Here is a 16,973-nt window from a genome sequence, read left to right as displayed (position 1 = left end):
GTTAATTACTTGCAGGCGCTTGCGAGTCCAACACACATACGGACACACACACACACACACCTCATACAACCCTTCTTTCTTTGTTTTATCACCTTTACTTCTTCCTTTTTATTTTTTTGTCTTCCTTTCTTTCTCTCTTTCTGTTTTCCTTCTTTCCTTTCCTTAGAACACACACACACACACACACACACACGCGCGACACCTCACAGACCTTAAAAAAAGCACTCCACTAAAAAATAAAGGAGAAAAACAGAAAACCATGAGTGCATAGAGAAAGGCCCGTTAGAAAGGCAGACAAGACAAGGATCATCATTCATCAGCTGGGTTTATTTACCTCGCCCAGCTGATCTGACAAGAGGAAAAAGATAAAGTATTACGCCATTATAAAGCAGAGAGTGGGAATAGTAATTAGAGGAGGACCAAGAGGAGGACACACTAAGTCATACAAAGCGATACAGGTCAAAAGAAGGAGAAGAAGAAGGGAAGGAAAAGAAGAAGAAGGGTGTCCATTCTCCATCATGGGTCATATTTTCTCCAAGAAGCAGCAGAGCAAGGTCACCGAGCAGGACAAGGCCGTGCTGGTGGGTATAGTGACCTTTCTAATAGCTTCCACTATGACCTCTCTTTTGGCCATTCTTTACTTTTATCTTTTATAGGAACAGTAATTAACGGGCTTTTTTTTTTTTTTTCTTTGTTGTCCTTGAGCTGTAAAAAAAAAGGTCTTTGGTCTTTATTATTAAACATACTCTTAGGCTTTTATTTCAACTCTCTCCGAGGCCTCAGGGAAGATTAACCAGGTTTTCATGGGTGTTTTTTCCTGTTTAACCCATTAGCAGCGAGGATTGTGTTTCTTAACCCTTTCCATACGTGATGCAGATGTCACCCTCACAGTATAGAAAGGGTTAAGAGGAAATGGAAGAGGATTAATCCTCTTCTAAACCTCTTAATCCTCTTCTTAACCACTTAATCCTCTTCCAAACCTCTTAATCCTCTTCCATTTCCTCTTAAGAGGTTTAGAAGAGGATTGAGAGGAAATGGAAGAGGATTAAGAGGTTTAGAAGAGGATTAATCCTTGAAGCTCCGCCTGTTCTCAGTGCTCATCTCTGTCACATTGGCCCTTGAGTCTGTAGCAGGAAATAACACTTTACTCTGGGACACAGGGACCAACCCTTAGCAAAACAGCAGTATGTTGCTACTAATAGTAACCTATCACTACTAAACAGTAAAATATTTCCACTGAATAATAACTTTTATCACTAACTGTTGAAGGTAAATAAAAATACATGGATTTTCACCTACAAACAATTTCAGATTAATGAAAAGTATGCCAAGAGTGGTCAGAATAAGTTAAGTTTCATCACCAGATGTCTGTACACAGTCATACTTTACCTTTGCCTTCATATCCCCACATAACACACCTCAGAGCTAGCCGGGTGACGGTTAGGCAGGGTTGTACTGATAAGAAATTCAGAGCTGTTGACAGAATGTGATGGTGAGTGTCTAGTGTATACTGTAATAGTCTAAGAAGCTTAAAGGTGATCACATTCATGTATCTTGACAGCAACTCAAGACAACTCGTGACAAGATTCGCCAGTACCAAAAGAGATCAGAAGGGAAACTTGAGAAGGATCGACAGTTGGCAAAGCAGCTGCTGCGAGATGGAAAGAAAGAGTGAGTTGGGCTATGCTATTTATTTTCTCATGAATTAGAATGCAGTTGTATTCACAACACAAATGTGGCTTAATATAGGGAAATTAATTCAATAAATGTCAAATTTTATCAGTAATGTTTGTTCATCATACCTGATTCTCCACACAGTCATTTGTAACTTAATTATAATGTTGCAGCCACAATTCTCACTAAACTTCTTGCCCTTTTTTATTTATAGGCGAGCAAAACTTTTACTACGAAAAAAAAGATTTATTGAAGAACAACTTAAAAAGACTGATGGAACGCTGGAAAATATTGAAAGGATGATTGAAGATATTGAGTTTGCTCAAATTCAGATGAAGGTAAGAACTGAATAGTTATCATTCTGATGGATGAACAGTGTTATAATCTTTGAGGAATATTGATGATGATATTGAAAATAATGACAGTATTAGATATGAAGTGTTATTCACTTATTTGTCATTTTTGTGTGTGATCCCTGTATTTTCCTTCCCCCTCACAGGTGACTGACAGCCTCAAGGTCGGTAATGAGTCATTGAAGCAAATTAATGCAATGCTTGATATTGAAGACATTGAACGCATCCTTGACGAAACAAAAGAAGCAGCTGAAAAACAAGAGGTAAATATTGTAGGAGCAACAATTTGTAGGATAGGAAGCTCATATGCTAAGAGTCATAAACTGCATGTGCTTTCTGTACTCCTAAGTACTGTTGCATGTTTTAATAAGTCACAGCTGATTCAATATGTCATGCAGCTAATAACTGTCAGTTACATTGTTTGCCAACTCACTTTCCTCCACAGGAGATCAGTGCTCTGCTGAGTGGAGGAATCCTGACGGAGGAGGATGAGACAGCGGTGGAGGAGGAGCTGGATGCCCTCATTGCTGCAGCCGTCCAGAAGCAGCTGCCGGATGCTCCCACGGCTGCTGAGAATCCTGAAGTGGAGCTTCCTGATGTGCCTGAAACTCTTCCAGGTACTGTTTCTCTGCATGACTTGCTATCATGAAAGAAAATATAAATTTTCTTGAACAGGCATTGTTCAAAGCCTATGATGTGTTGACATGTTCTTGCAGACATAAGACTGTAATTATTTTTCTCTATTGTAAAATGAATTGGGGAATATATTGCTTCCAATTGGACTATTTTAGTGTTTGAAGAATTAATTTTGGTAATTTCAAATAATTTGTATCTTATTGGACTCCATGTTGAATTCTATAATACTGTGTAAAGTTTTGTTATTTCAGAACCACAAAAGGAAAAGGAAAGCAAGAGAGAGAAGGTTGCCTTGGCTGCATCCTAATGGTTGATCCAGAGACTGGCAGTTGACATCCTTAAGAAGGTCCATTCTGGTGTAGCTTGAGGTTATACCTGCATTGTGACAGAGCTGGAGTTGGTGTTGAAGGCATTATAAGTGTTTTGAAGTCAGTAATGTGGTGTAATTAAGTGATGTTTCTATATTATCTAAAAATTCTGTTTGTGATTGGGACTAAAAAACTTTTGTATAACAATAATTGCAATTTGTTGATATGCATAATATGTAAAGAGTCTACTTAATGGTTCTTTAATACAGAGATTGCATTTCAATTATAGTTTCTTAAAATGCAGCAATGTTGTTGTTGATGAATGTGAATAATAAATTACTGGTGTATAATTACCGGCCTCACTAAACTAATTTATATTTGTACGTCAGTGTTATTCAGCAATGTGAACTCCACTTGAGGGTGAGGCAGGAGCTCATTGAGGTGCCTCGTGACTGTGGGCTTATTCGTGCAGTCTTCATTCCAGCCAAGTCTGGCAGGATATGCCATTATAGTGTCTATGTGTATTTAAAACTGATTTTACTTAATTTGCCATATTGAGCAATTATGAATGGGTAGAGTTGCTACAGTGTGCTATAGAGATCTCAGTGCTAGAATATGATTTATACATATATGAAAACTCAATAAGAAACATTTTTTGGTAGCCATTAAAAAATAAGAATCACCTGAAAGGTTTTGAACTATTTTTATACAAGTGAGAGTATTTTCAATGATTGTAGAGTGTTAAGGGATTTGATCTAAGCATTATGTGTTGGAATATGCTTCTACACAGCTGTCTGTCTAGTCCTCTTTAAGCCGTTGTGTTGGGAAACATGTGAATGATGATCTAAGTGGTGCATGGATGTCTCGTCTTCAACATTGTAGAGTAGCCTTCAGTCAACGTTTAGGATCTTCATCAGTCACATCAGCATACAGTTCCGTCAGCAAGATTTTGTGTCAGCTCATGGCCGGCGACTGATGCAATTTTAGTTAAGGAAGATATGATTTCAGCCATTGCCTTGACGTACATGGTAAAAGTATGTTAAGTTTGTTTGCAGTTTTTTTGAGGGGCAAAATAAAATGCTCTTAAAATTTTTTCCTTTGCTTTATTTTTCCATTCCCTATTTGTTTTACTGGAGAGGAGTAGTGCGAAGGAGCAACAATTAAACAGAAGAAGTGAGAGATGATACAAAAATCAATTAAGTATCTATGAAATGTCAACACTTATCAATGACGTCAGTTTCAGTTTAACAGTGGCAGAAAATTATAGTGAACTGCCATTGACAAACCACCATACTAGTCTGTGATAATTCCTGCTGAAATCACACACACACACACACACACACACACACACACACACATAATGGAGACCTGTAAACAGACGCCTTATCAGTATTATCAATCCCATGAAGACGTTTTTGGTTGAAAGTTGGAAAATAAGACCCAGTGATGGGAAGAAAAAGTCACAGAAGATGCAGGTCAGAGATGAGTGGCCGCGGTGTCTTTCTTGTCATCTATATTTTTGTTTAATTTGCTTTCGCTTATGATCTCTGTTGCTTGTAAAACGCACTGATAGGTTAAACTTCTGGATCATTCTGTTCTACACCTTCACTTTTCCACTCTTCTATGATTATTTCTCACTTTCTTCCACCTTTTATCGTTGTTCTTCATTAAAATCATTCGAGAAGGTAATTTGCGATCATTTGTGTGCGTTTGTATTGTGTTTTTCGGGGCGTGTTAATTAGCCGCCCTCGTGATGACGCAGTTAATCAACCCTCAAGGGCAGGTATATTCAGGTTTGTTCATGCGCCAGCTCAAGGTGAAAAGGCAGTTATTATCACCTAACGAATCTATAATGCTACTAATCGGCCAGGCCAATGAGGAACAAAGGTCTCTTCCAGCTTCCTTCCCCCCTCTCTGTCTGGTGCTCGCGTACCCACCCCGCTGCCTTCCCTCCCTGCCCTCACGCCTATAGGCCTATAGTCCCAGGTTGATAAAGGTAACAATAACTATTTTGATGCAACGCGATATTGTGGACCTTTGAAGGCTTAGCTCGATCCTGATTTAATGATTTTAATTGTTGCAAAGAAACACAGCAGGGAAAAGGGAGGTGCAGGCTTGCCGTTCCAGCCCCCAAACAATATGAAACGTTGACTGATTTTTGTGCTTACGAGTGCTGATACAATGGTGTGCTTCCGGCCCTTTCCGTGCTACTCAAGGTGGTTGCTTCACGCTGCCCGGGCCAGAAGCTTCTTGGGTGAGGATTGAGTGGGGGTGGGGGCCGGGTTGCGGGGTTCTCAATCATTGCTACAGAAGATCATGGAAGCGTAGGGTTGGATAGCCTACAGAGTAGTGTGCACATAATTTTGATAGTAGTGTTTGTTTCGAACATAACGCGTGCTGAGGTGGAGCATCCCTCGTAAAAGAAGTCCAAGTTCCATGTGAGTGAACCGCGTGTGAGCTCCCCAACCAGCAGTGCTTCGGGTCAAACAGCAGCAGCTCGGGGCCCAGGCTGATGCCCTCCTGTCAGTGGCAGGTGGGTCGCAGCACAGGACGGGGAGCTTCGGCAGGGAACGAAAGGTGTGTACTGTGAGCGTGTTTCACTTATAGGGTCTGATGGTATGGATGGCAAGTATTTTAATGAGTTTAAGGACACTATTCTAATGGAACTTTGTTGTTGTTTTGGTAGGGTTAGGTTCTTTAGGGTAAAATAAGCAGAGTATTTTTACATGCAGATTAATTCAAAACAGGCCGAAAACTACCAGAAAAATATGTATCGTCCGGAATAGAGACTGGTGAAAGACTAAAAATTTACCATAGGCAGAGGTTTCTTGTTTTAATATACTGTCGTAGAGTTGATAATTACACGTTATCCAACGCCCTGCTGGGCAGCACACCCGAACCGTGCCCCATGTCCACACCCCCGGTTGTGACCCCGCCTCATGAGCTGCCCTCCATGCCTGCTCGATTCTGGCCGCGACCCCTCCGTGCCGGACGCTTGAGCTGGGTGAGGAATCGTCAACGTCTCCGAGCCTGTCCACCAAACAGAGGGTTGCTGACGGTGACGCGCCCAGTGTGAACTTCCGAGGTCCTTCGTGAGTCAGACTGCAGGTATCACTTCGCCATGGCCTCTGGCTGGGTGTGGCAGGGCACATCGGAGGCCCCAACTCACTGCGTGTTTCACTACCCCAGCGCCCCCCCTGTACCAGTGCCTCCCCCGCCGTGCTTCCCTTATGCCTCCAGTGAAAACAGGTACAGCTTCTCAGCGTCGTACGGATTTGCTTCGGTGGCTCCTTCATATCCTATGTTCTCGACACAGTGCGTCAGAGTGACGTTTGTAAGCAAGCCAAGAGTGCTCTGTGAACAATCCCAAGCTGATGAATCTTCTGCAACTACTAAATTTGTGGCCCCAGCCGAGCCGACGGGGCTAGGCACAGGCTCACTATCGGCGTCAGGGACAGGACCAGGCTCATTATCATCCGGACCACCAGGCCCAGCCCCGTGCCCTTCACGACCCCCAGCTTCGGAACAAACTGTGATCCTCGTCCCTTCGTCTGCATCTGCCTCGATGCCTGCTATTAAACTGCCTGAACGAGAACACCATAAAGGAGATGGCAAGCACTGCTACACTTACGCCAAACGACGGTGTCGCCCTCGCCCCAGGCCGAGACAAAGCCAGGAAATCTTAGCAGAGGAAACAGTCCGAGTGCCACAAGCCCTGCCTGGCGTGGGCCAGTGCGGGGTGCAGGAGTGTGTCGTGCCGGCCCGGTGGGTGGTGCTGACGCGGCCCCGGCGGGTGACCAAGCGGGTGGGCGGCGTCAAGACTCCCCACCCATACCAGAGGCGGCGGAAGAGCCTCATTCAGCGGCACCTGCTGCAGATACCAGGTTTGTCTGTCAGTCTTCTCCTGGCCACATTGCCGCATGTCTTGTATTCCATAACACACCTGCTTGTTTTTCTACTAAAAATGGCCTTACGACTCAACAGGCGACCGTCAACTCTGCAAAACTCTGAACCTCAAGACCCGGCAGCACCACTACGCCATCCTCGCCGCCGACTACGAGGAAGTTCGTTGATGTCTTGCACTTACACGTTCACTTGCTGCTTGTCACTGTGTTCATGAGACCCAATCGTAGTAATAACTTCAACCAATCACGCGCGATATTCTCTCGACCGGGTTTCTTGTGTGCAACAACTACAATTGTTGAAGTGCATGAATAGCAAGTCTTTTATGATCATTTGGTTCAGTGTTTCATGGCGAGTATGCGTGGCAGGACGTGATGACGTACCTGCTGGAGGTGGAGCGGCGGCACCAGCGGCGCTACAACTACCTGACGGCCCACCCGTCGGTGAGCCAGCGGACGCGCGCCATCCTGGTGGACTGGCTCATCCAAGTACAGGTGATTCACTTCCCCGGGTTATGCTTAAATATAGTCAGCTGTCCCGGCGTCCCGGCCTTGGTCTCTCGGGAGGCCTAGGTGATTAAGTTTTGATTATTATGTTTTGGAGCCTTGGTGTATCCCTTCTTGTACTGACATAGACTAGTTATATTTTCCTCAGATATAAACTATCAATATCTATACTACAATATTTTTTTAGAAATAAATGTTTTGGGCTCCAGCTAACAAAGGTTCCAAGATGATGTATATAGGCTATTTATCGAGTATTCCGCAAACATGCTTTATTTTCGCTTGTTGAGTTTGCCAATGATGTGACTTTACAACACTTGGTAATGCCTTATGGAGAGAATGTTTTGTGGGGGCAGGACACACCGCTCTGCTGCGGGGCAATGACTGTCACCTCTCTCGGGACAGAGTTACCTGGGCGTGTCGTGCGAGACGCTCTACCAGTCCGTGGTCCTGATGGACCGAGTGCTGGAGGCGTGCTCTATCCCGGTGCCGTGCGTGCAGCTCCTGGCTGTCACCTGCCTCCTCATTGCTTCCAAACTCGAGGAGCAGCAGCCCGTGGAGGTGAGACCCAATGTCTATATAGTTATATTGACATTGGTGAGACCCTGTGGTGACTCGTTCTCGCAGAGGAGAGGTGGGGGGTTATTCACTACCACATGCAGGAGACCAGTTATTACACAAGAAGTTCAGGTGAAGCATGGGAAGCATAACGCTATAGACTGTTACAAAACTCCTTTGTGATCGATATGTGTGTCAATTGAATCAAACAAATAACTGACCATGACCTCCCACCTCACTTCCTGACAGACCTCCGAGCTGCTGCACCTCACCCTCAACTCGTACAGCCACGGCGAGCTGCTGGCCATGGAGCGGCGCGTGCTGCAGGTGCTCCGCTTCCGGCTAACCTACGCTGAACCGACGGTCTTCCTCGGCTACTTCCTCCATCTGACCTGCAACACACATGACCAAACGGTGAGGAGCCGGACCGATTCTGGCCTCTTCCGGCTGTCGCGAACCACACCATTTCATGAAGCTACTAACTAATTCATGTTCCCTCCATCTCCTGCAGATTACGGATTGCTGTGACTTCCTGATGGAGGTGGTGCTGGTGGAGTCCTGGCCCCTGGAGACTCGCCCGTCCCTCCTGGCCGCCGCAGCTCTGCACGGGGCCCTCATGATCATTCACGGCGCCTTGGCCGCGTCAGCTGTTCCTCTGCTCATGCCTAAGTACTTCAGGTGAGTCAACGTCTTGGTCGAACGACTCTTTTAGATAAAGCGTATGTGTTTGGCTGCTGCGCCGTGTCCACTGATATAACCACGCAGGGATAGCTAATAATATATATATATATATATATAACTGTGTATATATATATATATATATATATATATATATATATATATATATATATATATATATATATATATATATATATATATATATATATATTGCTTTCTTTGGACACTGGTTTCTCAGTGGAGCACTACATCGTTGAATGTAAAGAACATTCAGCTTTACAACACCTTGCTATAAGAAGTGGGACGGTTGAGCACTTTAACAATGTTTTTTTTTCTCGCTGGACGAGGCAGCCTTGCGGAGGAGGCGATCGTGGCCACCAGTCTACGGCTGCTGGAGGCCCTTTCCAATCGCTTCCACCTGCCGTTCCAGGTGAGTTCCGCGCACTGCCTCACTGTAGGTTAGTTCATGCAGCGTCACTGTGTACGAGGAGTTAGAATCTTTTGTTTCTTGCCATTATTATGTAATGAAATGGAAAGAAGTCTCTCTTGCCAAGTATGCAAGACACACAATTTATTCATTCATGTGATACGTTTTGGCGCGGCACTCACCAGGGCGCCGAGAATAAGTACGCCAGCCAGTCCCGGCACCACGCCCTGGCACGCCACCCGCGCCTCCAGCCAGTCTACCTGTTGACTGTGGTGGACAAGGTGCGGGCCACCCTCATCTACCTGCGCGGAGAGAACACGGTGATAAGGAGCAGTCAGCACACTCCCGCCGAAGGCCCTGCAGCCCTGTACCAGCAACACGCCGTACCTCTCCCAGGCGGCGACGGCCTGCGTCACCTGGATGCCGCAGTCACCGGAGAACAAGTGTTGGTGGGCCGCGAGTAGCGGGAAGGGTTGGTGCTGCTGGGCCTGGAGGAGGGGTGAAGGTGGCGTGTGGCCTGGCGACGACCCAGGAGCCACAAGGAAGATGAGTAGGTTTGTCTTGCACAGGATACCGAGTGGGCTGCACAAGGCACGCTTTCTTGCTTGCTAATGAGACAGTCCTATAGTATCCTTGTTAAACCTTTTGCAGGGAGCCCTGAACCAAGGCGACGGTGAGGCACAAGTCTTGAGACGTATTGGGGGCAGCGATGCCACGATGAGCAAAAGCATTCATCTGCACAATTGTTATGGTTTCCGGTGCATCGGGTAATCAGGCTGGTGGGTTAGCCCTTGTATGGCGTGGCGGGGATCATCATGATCATCAGTGCTGGTGGTGGACGTTGACGTGGACAAGATAAATACACTCCAGCAAGCAGCAGCCACTCGCCGCCAAGCAAATGATCAATGTAGTGGTTGGAGTTTTGAGGAATATAATTTGAAGACATTGGAGTCTCCAATGTTGTCAAAGTATATCTCGTTTCCAGCTACCTGGTGTTTTGGTCCTGCCATGGAGGCGAGCCTTGTCCTCGTGACGCTGGGAACACCGACGCCATGCAGGGCCAAGGGAGGGAAGTACTTGCAGTAATCGTCAGTCATTCCCTCTGTACTTAATAGAGTAGTTTTAATGATGATAATGCTACTACTACTACTACTACTACTACTAGATAAATAATAATAATAATAGATAAATAATAATAGATAAAATAGTTTGGATTGAAGTGGTGATATAAACTACTGCAAAAATTGCTGCCTCGTATACGTTCGTTGGATTATAACAATGTTATTTGTTATATGATATTTTGGTTTATTATTGCGCTCTCGCTTTTACTTGACTTGTTTCTCGAAATCCGATCAGAGGGCAGGCGTGTGTCACTCCCCGGGTGGCGGGCGGCGCCCCGCCCCGTGCAGGAACGTTAATTGGCTCTTTGTGTTTAGGTGACTAAGAACGTTTGATGGTTTGAAAGTTCCTCATTAGTTTGAAGATTCGGGTGAGTTTTAGTTGTCTCTTCTCATTGATTTTCTCCCCCTTGTTCCTGCGCGGCCCCAGACACGCCCCTGCCGCGGCGGCTCGTCGAGACATTGGTGCGGTGCGGTGCGGTGCGGTGTGTTGCCGAGGCCACGGACGGCGGGTTGCCTCCTGGAGCTGCCTGGCGTAGTTAATGAATGTTGATCTGTTGTCATCATTCACTTCGTAGTTTTTATGAGGTTCATTACATTACGCATTCCATCTCATCAAATTTTCTTGGTGGTTTACTGGAAGTGTTCACAGTCATAGTGCATCAGTGGTGCTGTCACTGTAAGCCAACTCCACATAAATTGGTGATTTATTAGACGTTATTTTGCTTCAGAATATTTCATGTAATTCCACTAGTCTTTCTAGTCATACTTTTACATGAATTTATAACCTTTTTGATTTATAACCTTTTTGAAGTATATATAAAGTTGAGTTTGGCTTAATTACAGTAACCATTTTGTGGGGTGGAAAGGCATCTTTAGAAATTTAGCTCTTATTTAACCACTGGAGGTATAAATGTAACTCGTTAATAAACAAATCTCAATTGTTGCGTGGTGTGACAAGACCTGATAGGAGGCAGGAAGCAAGAAGTAGGAGGCAGAGGCAGGAGGGAAGGGGTGTTGGGATCATGGGAGAGTGCTTGATGGAACCCCCGACGCTCGGTGAAGGCGGAGCGCGAACAGCAGAACGGCTGTGGTAGGCCGTTGCGGGAGTTGTGTTCTGCTGTACACACACGAACAAGTCCTCTATCGAAATGAGGCAAAAATGTATGAGGCTGTTCAGTTGCATGGTGCAGGTAAACTTTTGAGTATTGCATGCTTGGTGCGTGAAAACACTTTCTTATAGGCCTCTCTCCTCCTCCATCCTGTCCACACAACCCGTTGATAAATCTACACTATAGATTACAGTGTTGCCATAGAATTTTCAGTCCCGCTAGTTGCACCCTAAATCGATAGATTAGGTCACCAAATCGCTAATCTTATTACTACAATAATTCTACCCTTCAAAAATCTCTAAATAGGCATTTTAACTAGAATGTAGTACATTTTTCATTGAAACTATAATTCTACAACAAAATTTACATTACATATCTATTACAAAAGCAGCAAGAGTGATGCAATGGCGACGTGCTGCGCGCTCACCACTCCCTTGCTCTTTTCATTAAGCCAATCTTTCATGTCTGGATCATTGATCGAGCCACTATTCTACACTTTTGAGTGTATACTTATTCTGTGGCTTAAGGACATACTGAATAGTTTCAATACATGACGAATGAGCAATTCAAATTTATGAACGTAAGCACGTAACCGCGGAGGGTGGCAAACTGAATTGTAGTGTACTGGAAGCTGAAGGCGAATACGCAAGGGTGAATACGGGACGTGTCTCATACAGGTCAAGACACGAATAGGCCAGGGAGGGAAAGGGACAGTATTGCCAGTGTCGGTCTATTATTTCTGTAGTTTTGCCAGTATATGTTGGTATATTATTATATTATTATGACCTCTAGTGGCAATTTTCCTCGCTAGATCATAACCCAAAATATCCAGATTAACGGGAAAATCGCTGGAATGGCAACACTGCAATATAGAATGTTTGCAACTTACCGCAAACTTGTACGAGACGCGTCCCGCTTAGTCTTGGCGAGAAGCGAACGAGTTCTGATCCTCGGCTAGACGTGAAGGGAACGTGTCTGACTGTGGCGGCTTAGTCACAAGCTCACAAAGTTCCCGAGCGGCGAGCGCCAGTCTCCTGCTGCGGCTTGCACGGTAGGGAAGCTTCCCACGGAACCCCGGCCCGTGGTGCTCACACGATGGCCTGGTGTGCTGTGAAGGTAATACACGATGACCAACATTTTGCCCTAGAGGCCTAGAATATGTGATCACTTATCCATACCTGTCAAGCTGCTGTGGTGTCTTGCCATAAGATTTTGCGTTAGAGACCATAAGTTTGTGTATAAAACGGCAATTAAACCATAAGAAAACCATATTTTTTGTCATTCAATATTTATTTGTTTCAAAACAAATGCAGAATGAAAACAATGTAAACACATGGCAGTATGAACACCACATAATGAAAAACAGTACTGTTTACAAAGGTTCTTGTAAATAGTACTGTTTACGTGGGTGAGGGGAGGAGAGCGAGTGAGTCAATTCTTGAATTATATATATATATATATATATATATATATATATATATATATATATATATATATATATATATATATATATATATATCCATAGATAAATACAGGAAAGGGAATCATATATATAACACTTGAAAAGGGGAATTTGGGTTTCTTACCTACGTGGGTGAGGGCAGGAGAGGAGTTAGTATGAGTGACGCGCCCGTTCCGACGGACTCGAGCAGGGTGCACGAGGTACCCCCTCCTCACACACACACACACACACACACACACACACACACACACAGTTTAACCGTAACTCAGCACGCTCACATAAATTTAAATATGGTGCGTAAGATATATTTCAAATTGTTTAAAACAAACATTAAAAAAACCTCACATCGCAAGCGGAATTACGTAAGACTTACGCAAAAAACGTAAGACTTGACAGGCATGAGTCATCATATATCGGGCATTAAGATTGTGTGTGTGGTTTGCTTCACCTCAGGTCCGGGCGCGGGAGGTCTCTGCTGCGATGAGTGGGGAAATCCCGAGCCTGGCCGTGGCCAGTGGCGTCGCTGAGGATGCTGGCGGTGACGGGATAATGCCTGCAGCTGGCGGCGGTGTTGAGGGTGCTGGCGAGGGCGAGACCATGCCTACAGCTAGCGGCAGTGCTGAGGATGCTGGACATGACTTGAACATGCCGCTGCCGGCATCTGCTGACCCCCAGGAAGGTTCACCACCCCGGCTTTCGCCTCCTAAGCCTGGGCCGAGTGGTGGCCCAAGGCTCAAAGCCACACGACTCCCGGGGCTACGTCCTGAGGCCGAGTGCTCAAGACCACCCACTGCTGTCGTGAGGCCGATGAGGTGGCGGCCAAGTCTCCGCGCCACTCAGCGGCGGCCGCCGCACCCAGCCGGCGGGGGCGCCCCCACGCCCACACGCCAGTCCTCTCCCCATGCCACTCAATGTATGTACGAATTGTACCGCATAAACGTACGCCTGACCCAAAGACTTCAGTCCTATCGACGCTTCATGTCAGCCAAGGAAAACCTCCTAAGTCTGATTCGGCACCTCGATGCTAGGGCAGCACAGACTCAGAGGCGTCAGACTCAGTGACATCACTAGTAGTCGAGGAGAGACTACGGTTCGTCGGGAAGGTTTGATTTGCCGAAAAGACTGACTTGTTGAGAATTCTTATTGTTTGGTGTATATATAGGTTTTGTAATGCCCCTAACAGCAAGTTCTTGCTTATATAATTATATTAGCGAGGTGTGTCCATTTTCCCCCGACTCATCTTTACCACTATACGTGACTTGTCTGACCTCCCTTCTCCCATCGCCCTCACATCCTTATTTTGTTTTGAGTAAACAGTGAGTTATCCAAATTAGATATTAGAAACGGGAAGACCGGTAAAAATGAGTTTTTCAAGGCATGCATAGAAGGCAAACTATTAATGGCTACACAGGATGACGGGAGGGCTCGCACTTGACCGGCCGAGCCGCCCGCCCGCTCCCGCCCCGTCCGGAGCCAGCTTCACCCTTGAACTACCTGTTGGATCTCCGCAGACAAAGGTGAGGTTTACGCACGGATCTCTTGTACAGTAATACCATAGTCCATCCTTGATCTGTGTGCTTCATGCCACAAAAATATAGTGGTGCAGTGGTACTCGGCGGGGTGGAGGCACATATTAGTGGACGAAATTTTGTTGTGGTGAACAGGTCTTGCGGTGGACGGAGTAGTGGGCGGGGCGCGGGGATGAAGGGGGGTCCGTAGGTGTCTCATTTTGTGATACTTGTGTTAAAATATAGACCGAGCTGTGGAAGCGGAATCTGTGTTCGCCTGCCTTGTTTCAGTGGCAGAGCGTGTTGTATAAGTGGAATGTGTGTTCTGGTTGCCTTGTCTCAGTGGATATGTGGTGTAAATGAAAACGTGTTATACTAGTATTAGTGAACAAAAAGACTCATTGTGGTTGGCTTAATAAACCAGTGGACTAAAGTTAATCTACTCTTTTATTTTCCCATGGAATATATATATTGGTTTGGATTTTAGAGAAGAAAAAACTTGTGGTCATTCAGTGTGGTAAGCTGTTTCAACATCACAGTAAAGGTTTAATTAAGTCTCCAAGAAAGACTGAAGAGCATTTGCCGCGGTGTGTAGACAGTTGCAGTGTTACCAAAATACTTCCTGGCCCAAGTGATTGAAAGAAAGCCTCGCTCAGGAAGTGGTAATACTGTACTGACGTGGACTGGAGAAGAATCAGGTAAGTGGATAATTAATTTACTTTTCACAGACTAATCTGGTTTATGGGACTAGTGTTATGTGTGGCTCATTACGCCTTCAAACCAACCTCGCCGTCAGTGTCAATTAGATTCTCTTCTCGGCTTGGGAATTTTTTTTATAACAACACCCAGATTAGCTCCACCGGTGAAAATGTTTGTTGCATAACGCTGGATTCATGTAAAATACCGAGTGACGAACGGGATATCTGGCGTGTGTGCGCGCGTGTGTTTGTGTGTGTGTGTGTGTGTGTTAACTTGATGCTCATTAGCCACTCCACGGAACTTCTCTGAAAGTTGACGCTCCACACACAGAGGTAACAAGGGAAAAGGAGTGAGCCCCGGGCGAAGGCAGGGAGAGAGGGAGAGAGGAAGATATCTAGTTTCCCGGTACAAAGGACGGCGGATAATGCATCACAGGAGCCTCACCCGATGGTCCGAGGCTGCGAGACGAGGGAAGAAGGCGAGGGAGGGACGTGGGCGGGTGAATGGGGAGGCAGGAAGGTGTCAGGGAGGGAGGGAGGAAGATGTTATATGGAAACAGGGGCGCTGGTAGGGAGAGGTAGACAATGCAGGGGAGGGGAGGGGAGTCAGGAGGACATTGTGTAGCAGGGGATGGGTGACACGAGGCAGGGAGGTGCAGAGGGATGGGAATGACGAGGTAGAGCGGCAGGGAGGGAGCAGAGAAACGACGAACAAGAGAGGAGAGGAGAGGCACGGTGAGATGAGGGAGGGGAAGGAAAAGCCGAGCGAGGGCATAGAGGAAATTGTTGCGTCCTTGTACAAGTTGGCTAAGATGTCTAATTAGGGTCGTGTCGGTGAAATACACGTGATATGAGGATGTTAAGAAGGAGTACATAGCGAAGACGAGGAGGAGGAGGAGGAGGAGGAGAAGGCGAGAGGAGGTTTTGTCTTCACGGATCATCTTGCTTCCGCGGGCTATATGTGTACTTAGGCTCGCTGTAGCGCTTGTTTCTTTTGTGGGGCTTGGACTGTGGCTTGTGGTAGGCCTAGTGGAGCCGTCTGGTGTCAGCGGAGTGTTGGTGTGGCGTGTGGACGTGACTTGGAGCAATAGACCACCACCACCTACTACTAACGTTACTACTAGTACTACTGCTACTACTACTACTACTACTACTACTACTACTACTACTACTACTACTACTACTACCACTACTACTTCAACTTATATTATTACTACCGCCACTATATTGTCAAAGGTAAAGGATGAAAAGAAAAAGGAGAAAGATGATATTTGAAAGGACTTAACGTGACTCGTTTTGGAGCCAACACGAGGAGCCAGATATCCTTTCCGCTTCAGCCTCACTTCCCCTTTATTGTGTGTCTGCGTCATTCAGTCTTTCACCTTGCTCTAATCACGTGCTAGACTCGCGATCACCAGCTATTATAGTACTCTCCTCGCTTTAAGCTTGGAGTTATATATTTACGGATCTTTGAGTACGACTACGACCTCACAGCACACCCACACACACATCAGGAGACGATACGCATGCCAGTGGACGTCAGACACCCGGTAGGCCTACTCATACGATGGACAGAGGGCAGGTGTGTGTGTGTGTGTGTGTGTGAAATTCTCTTACACCACCTCTCCCACACACACACACACACATACACGTACACACACACACACACGGCTTGTCGTCTGCCAGTCTTACTCAGCATTTTTTCAGAAGTGAGAGGCCAAAAATAGTATATTCACACACCCTTTTTTCACGAAACTACGAATGATAAATGGAAATATAGAGAAATAAAATAGACTACTAACTTGGACAATTCAAGAACCACGGGAACAACAACAGCAATCATAAGCAAGCAGAGAGAGAGAGAGAGAGAGAGAGAGATCCTTACGGGCTGTCTGTCATGCATGTCCAAACAGGAGCAGGCGGAGGAGGAAGACGAGTGCCAAGAATGAATGGATCGTTTTATGTGTTCTGTGAGCCGCCCTGCCCTCGTAAAGGCTGGAGGAGGAGGAGGAGGAGGGGAAAGATAGAGAGGAAG

At 45.8% G+C, this 16,973-nt stretch overlaps 2 protein-coding genes across 4 annotated transcripts; both read left to right on the top strand.

The window, feature by feature from the left end:
* The first annotated feature begins 295 nt into the window (after positions 1 to 295).
* LOC127003365 (charged multivesicular body protein 6-A-like) lies at positions 296 to 4,063 on the top strand. The gene is made up of 6 exons (XM_050869902.1): positions 296 to 581; positions 1,562 to 1,671; positions 1,889 to 2,012; positions 2,174 to 2,290; positions 2,473 to 2,644; positions 2,915 to 4,063. Exons 1-6 carry the CDS (start codon positions 519 to 521, stop codon positions 2,968 to 2,970), a joined length of 642 nt encoding a protein of 213 aa, XP_050725859.1. The 5' UTR covers positions 296 to 518; the 3' UTR covers positions 2,971 to 4,063.
* A 1,378-nt stretch (positions 4,064 to 5,441) lies between these two features.
* On the top strand, positions 5,442 to 14,678 carry LOC127003364 (uncharacterized). Of its 3 annotated transcripts, none has more exons than XM_050869899.1 (9): positions 5,442 to 5,548; positions 5,861 to 6,855; positions 6,956 to 7,035; positions 7,243 to 7,368; positions 7,783 to 7,938; positions 8,185 to 8,349; positions 8,447 to 8,613; positions 8,965 to 9,043; positions 13,186 to 14,678. In XM_050869899.1, the coding sequence occupies exons 2-9, from the start codon at positions 6,093 to 6,095 to the stop codon at positions 13,792 to 13,794; spliced, it is 2,145 nt and encodes a 714-aa protein (XP_050725856.1). In that variant the 5' UTR covers positions 5,442 to 5,548; positions 5,861 to 6,092; the 3' UTR covers positions 13,795 to 14,678. The 3 variants fall into 3 exon arrangements, with proteins under 3 accessions (XP_050725856.1, XP_050725858.1, XP_050725857.1); XM_050869901.1 differs by lacking the exon at positions 13,186 to 14,678 and adding an exon at positions 10,589 to 11,102; XM_050869900.1 differs by lacking the exon at positions 13,186 to 14,678 and adding an exon at positions 9,226 to 11,102.
* Positions 14,679 to 16,973: the final 2,295 nt, after the last annotated feature.

Source organism: Eriocheir sinensis, chromosome 25, assembly GCF_024679095.1.
Source record: "Eriocheir sinensis breed Jianghai 21 chromosome 25, ASM2467909v1, whole genome shotgun sequence".
Classification (NCBI taxonomy): Eukaryota; Metazoa; Arthropoda; class Malacostraca; order Decapoda; family Varunidae; genus Eriocheir; species Eriocheir sinensis.
Note: the sequence above shows the minus strand (reverse complement) of the source record. Positions and strands in the feature narration are given on the sequence as shown.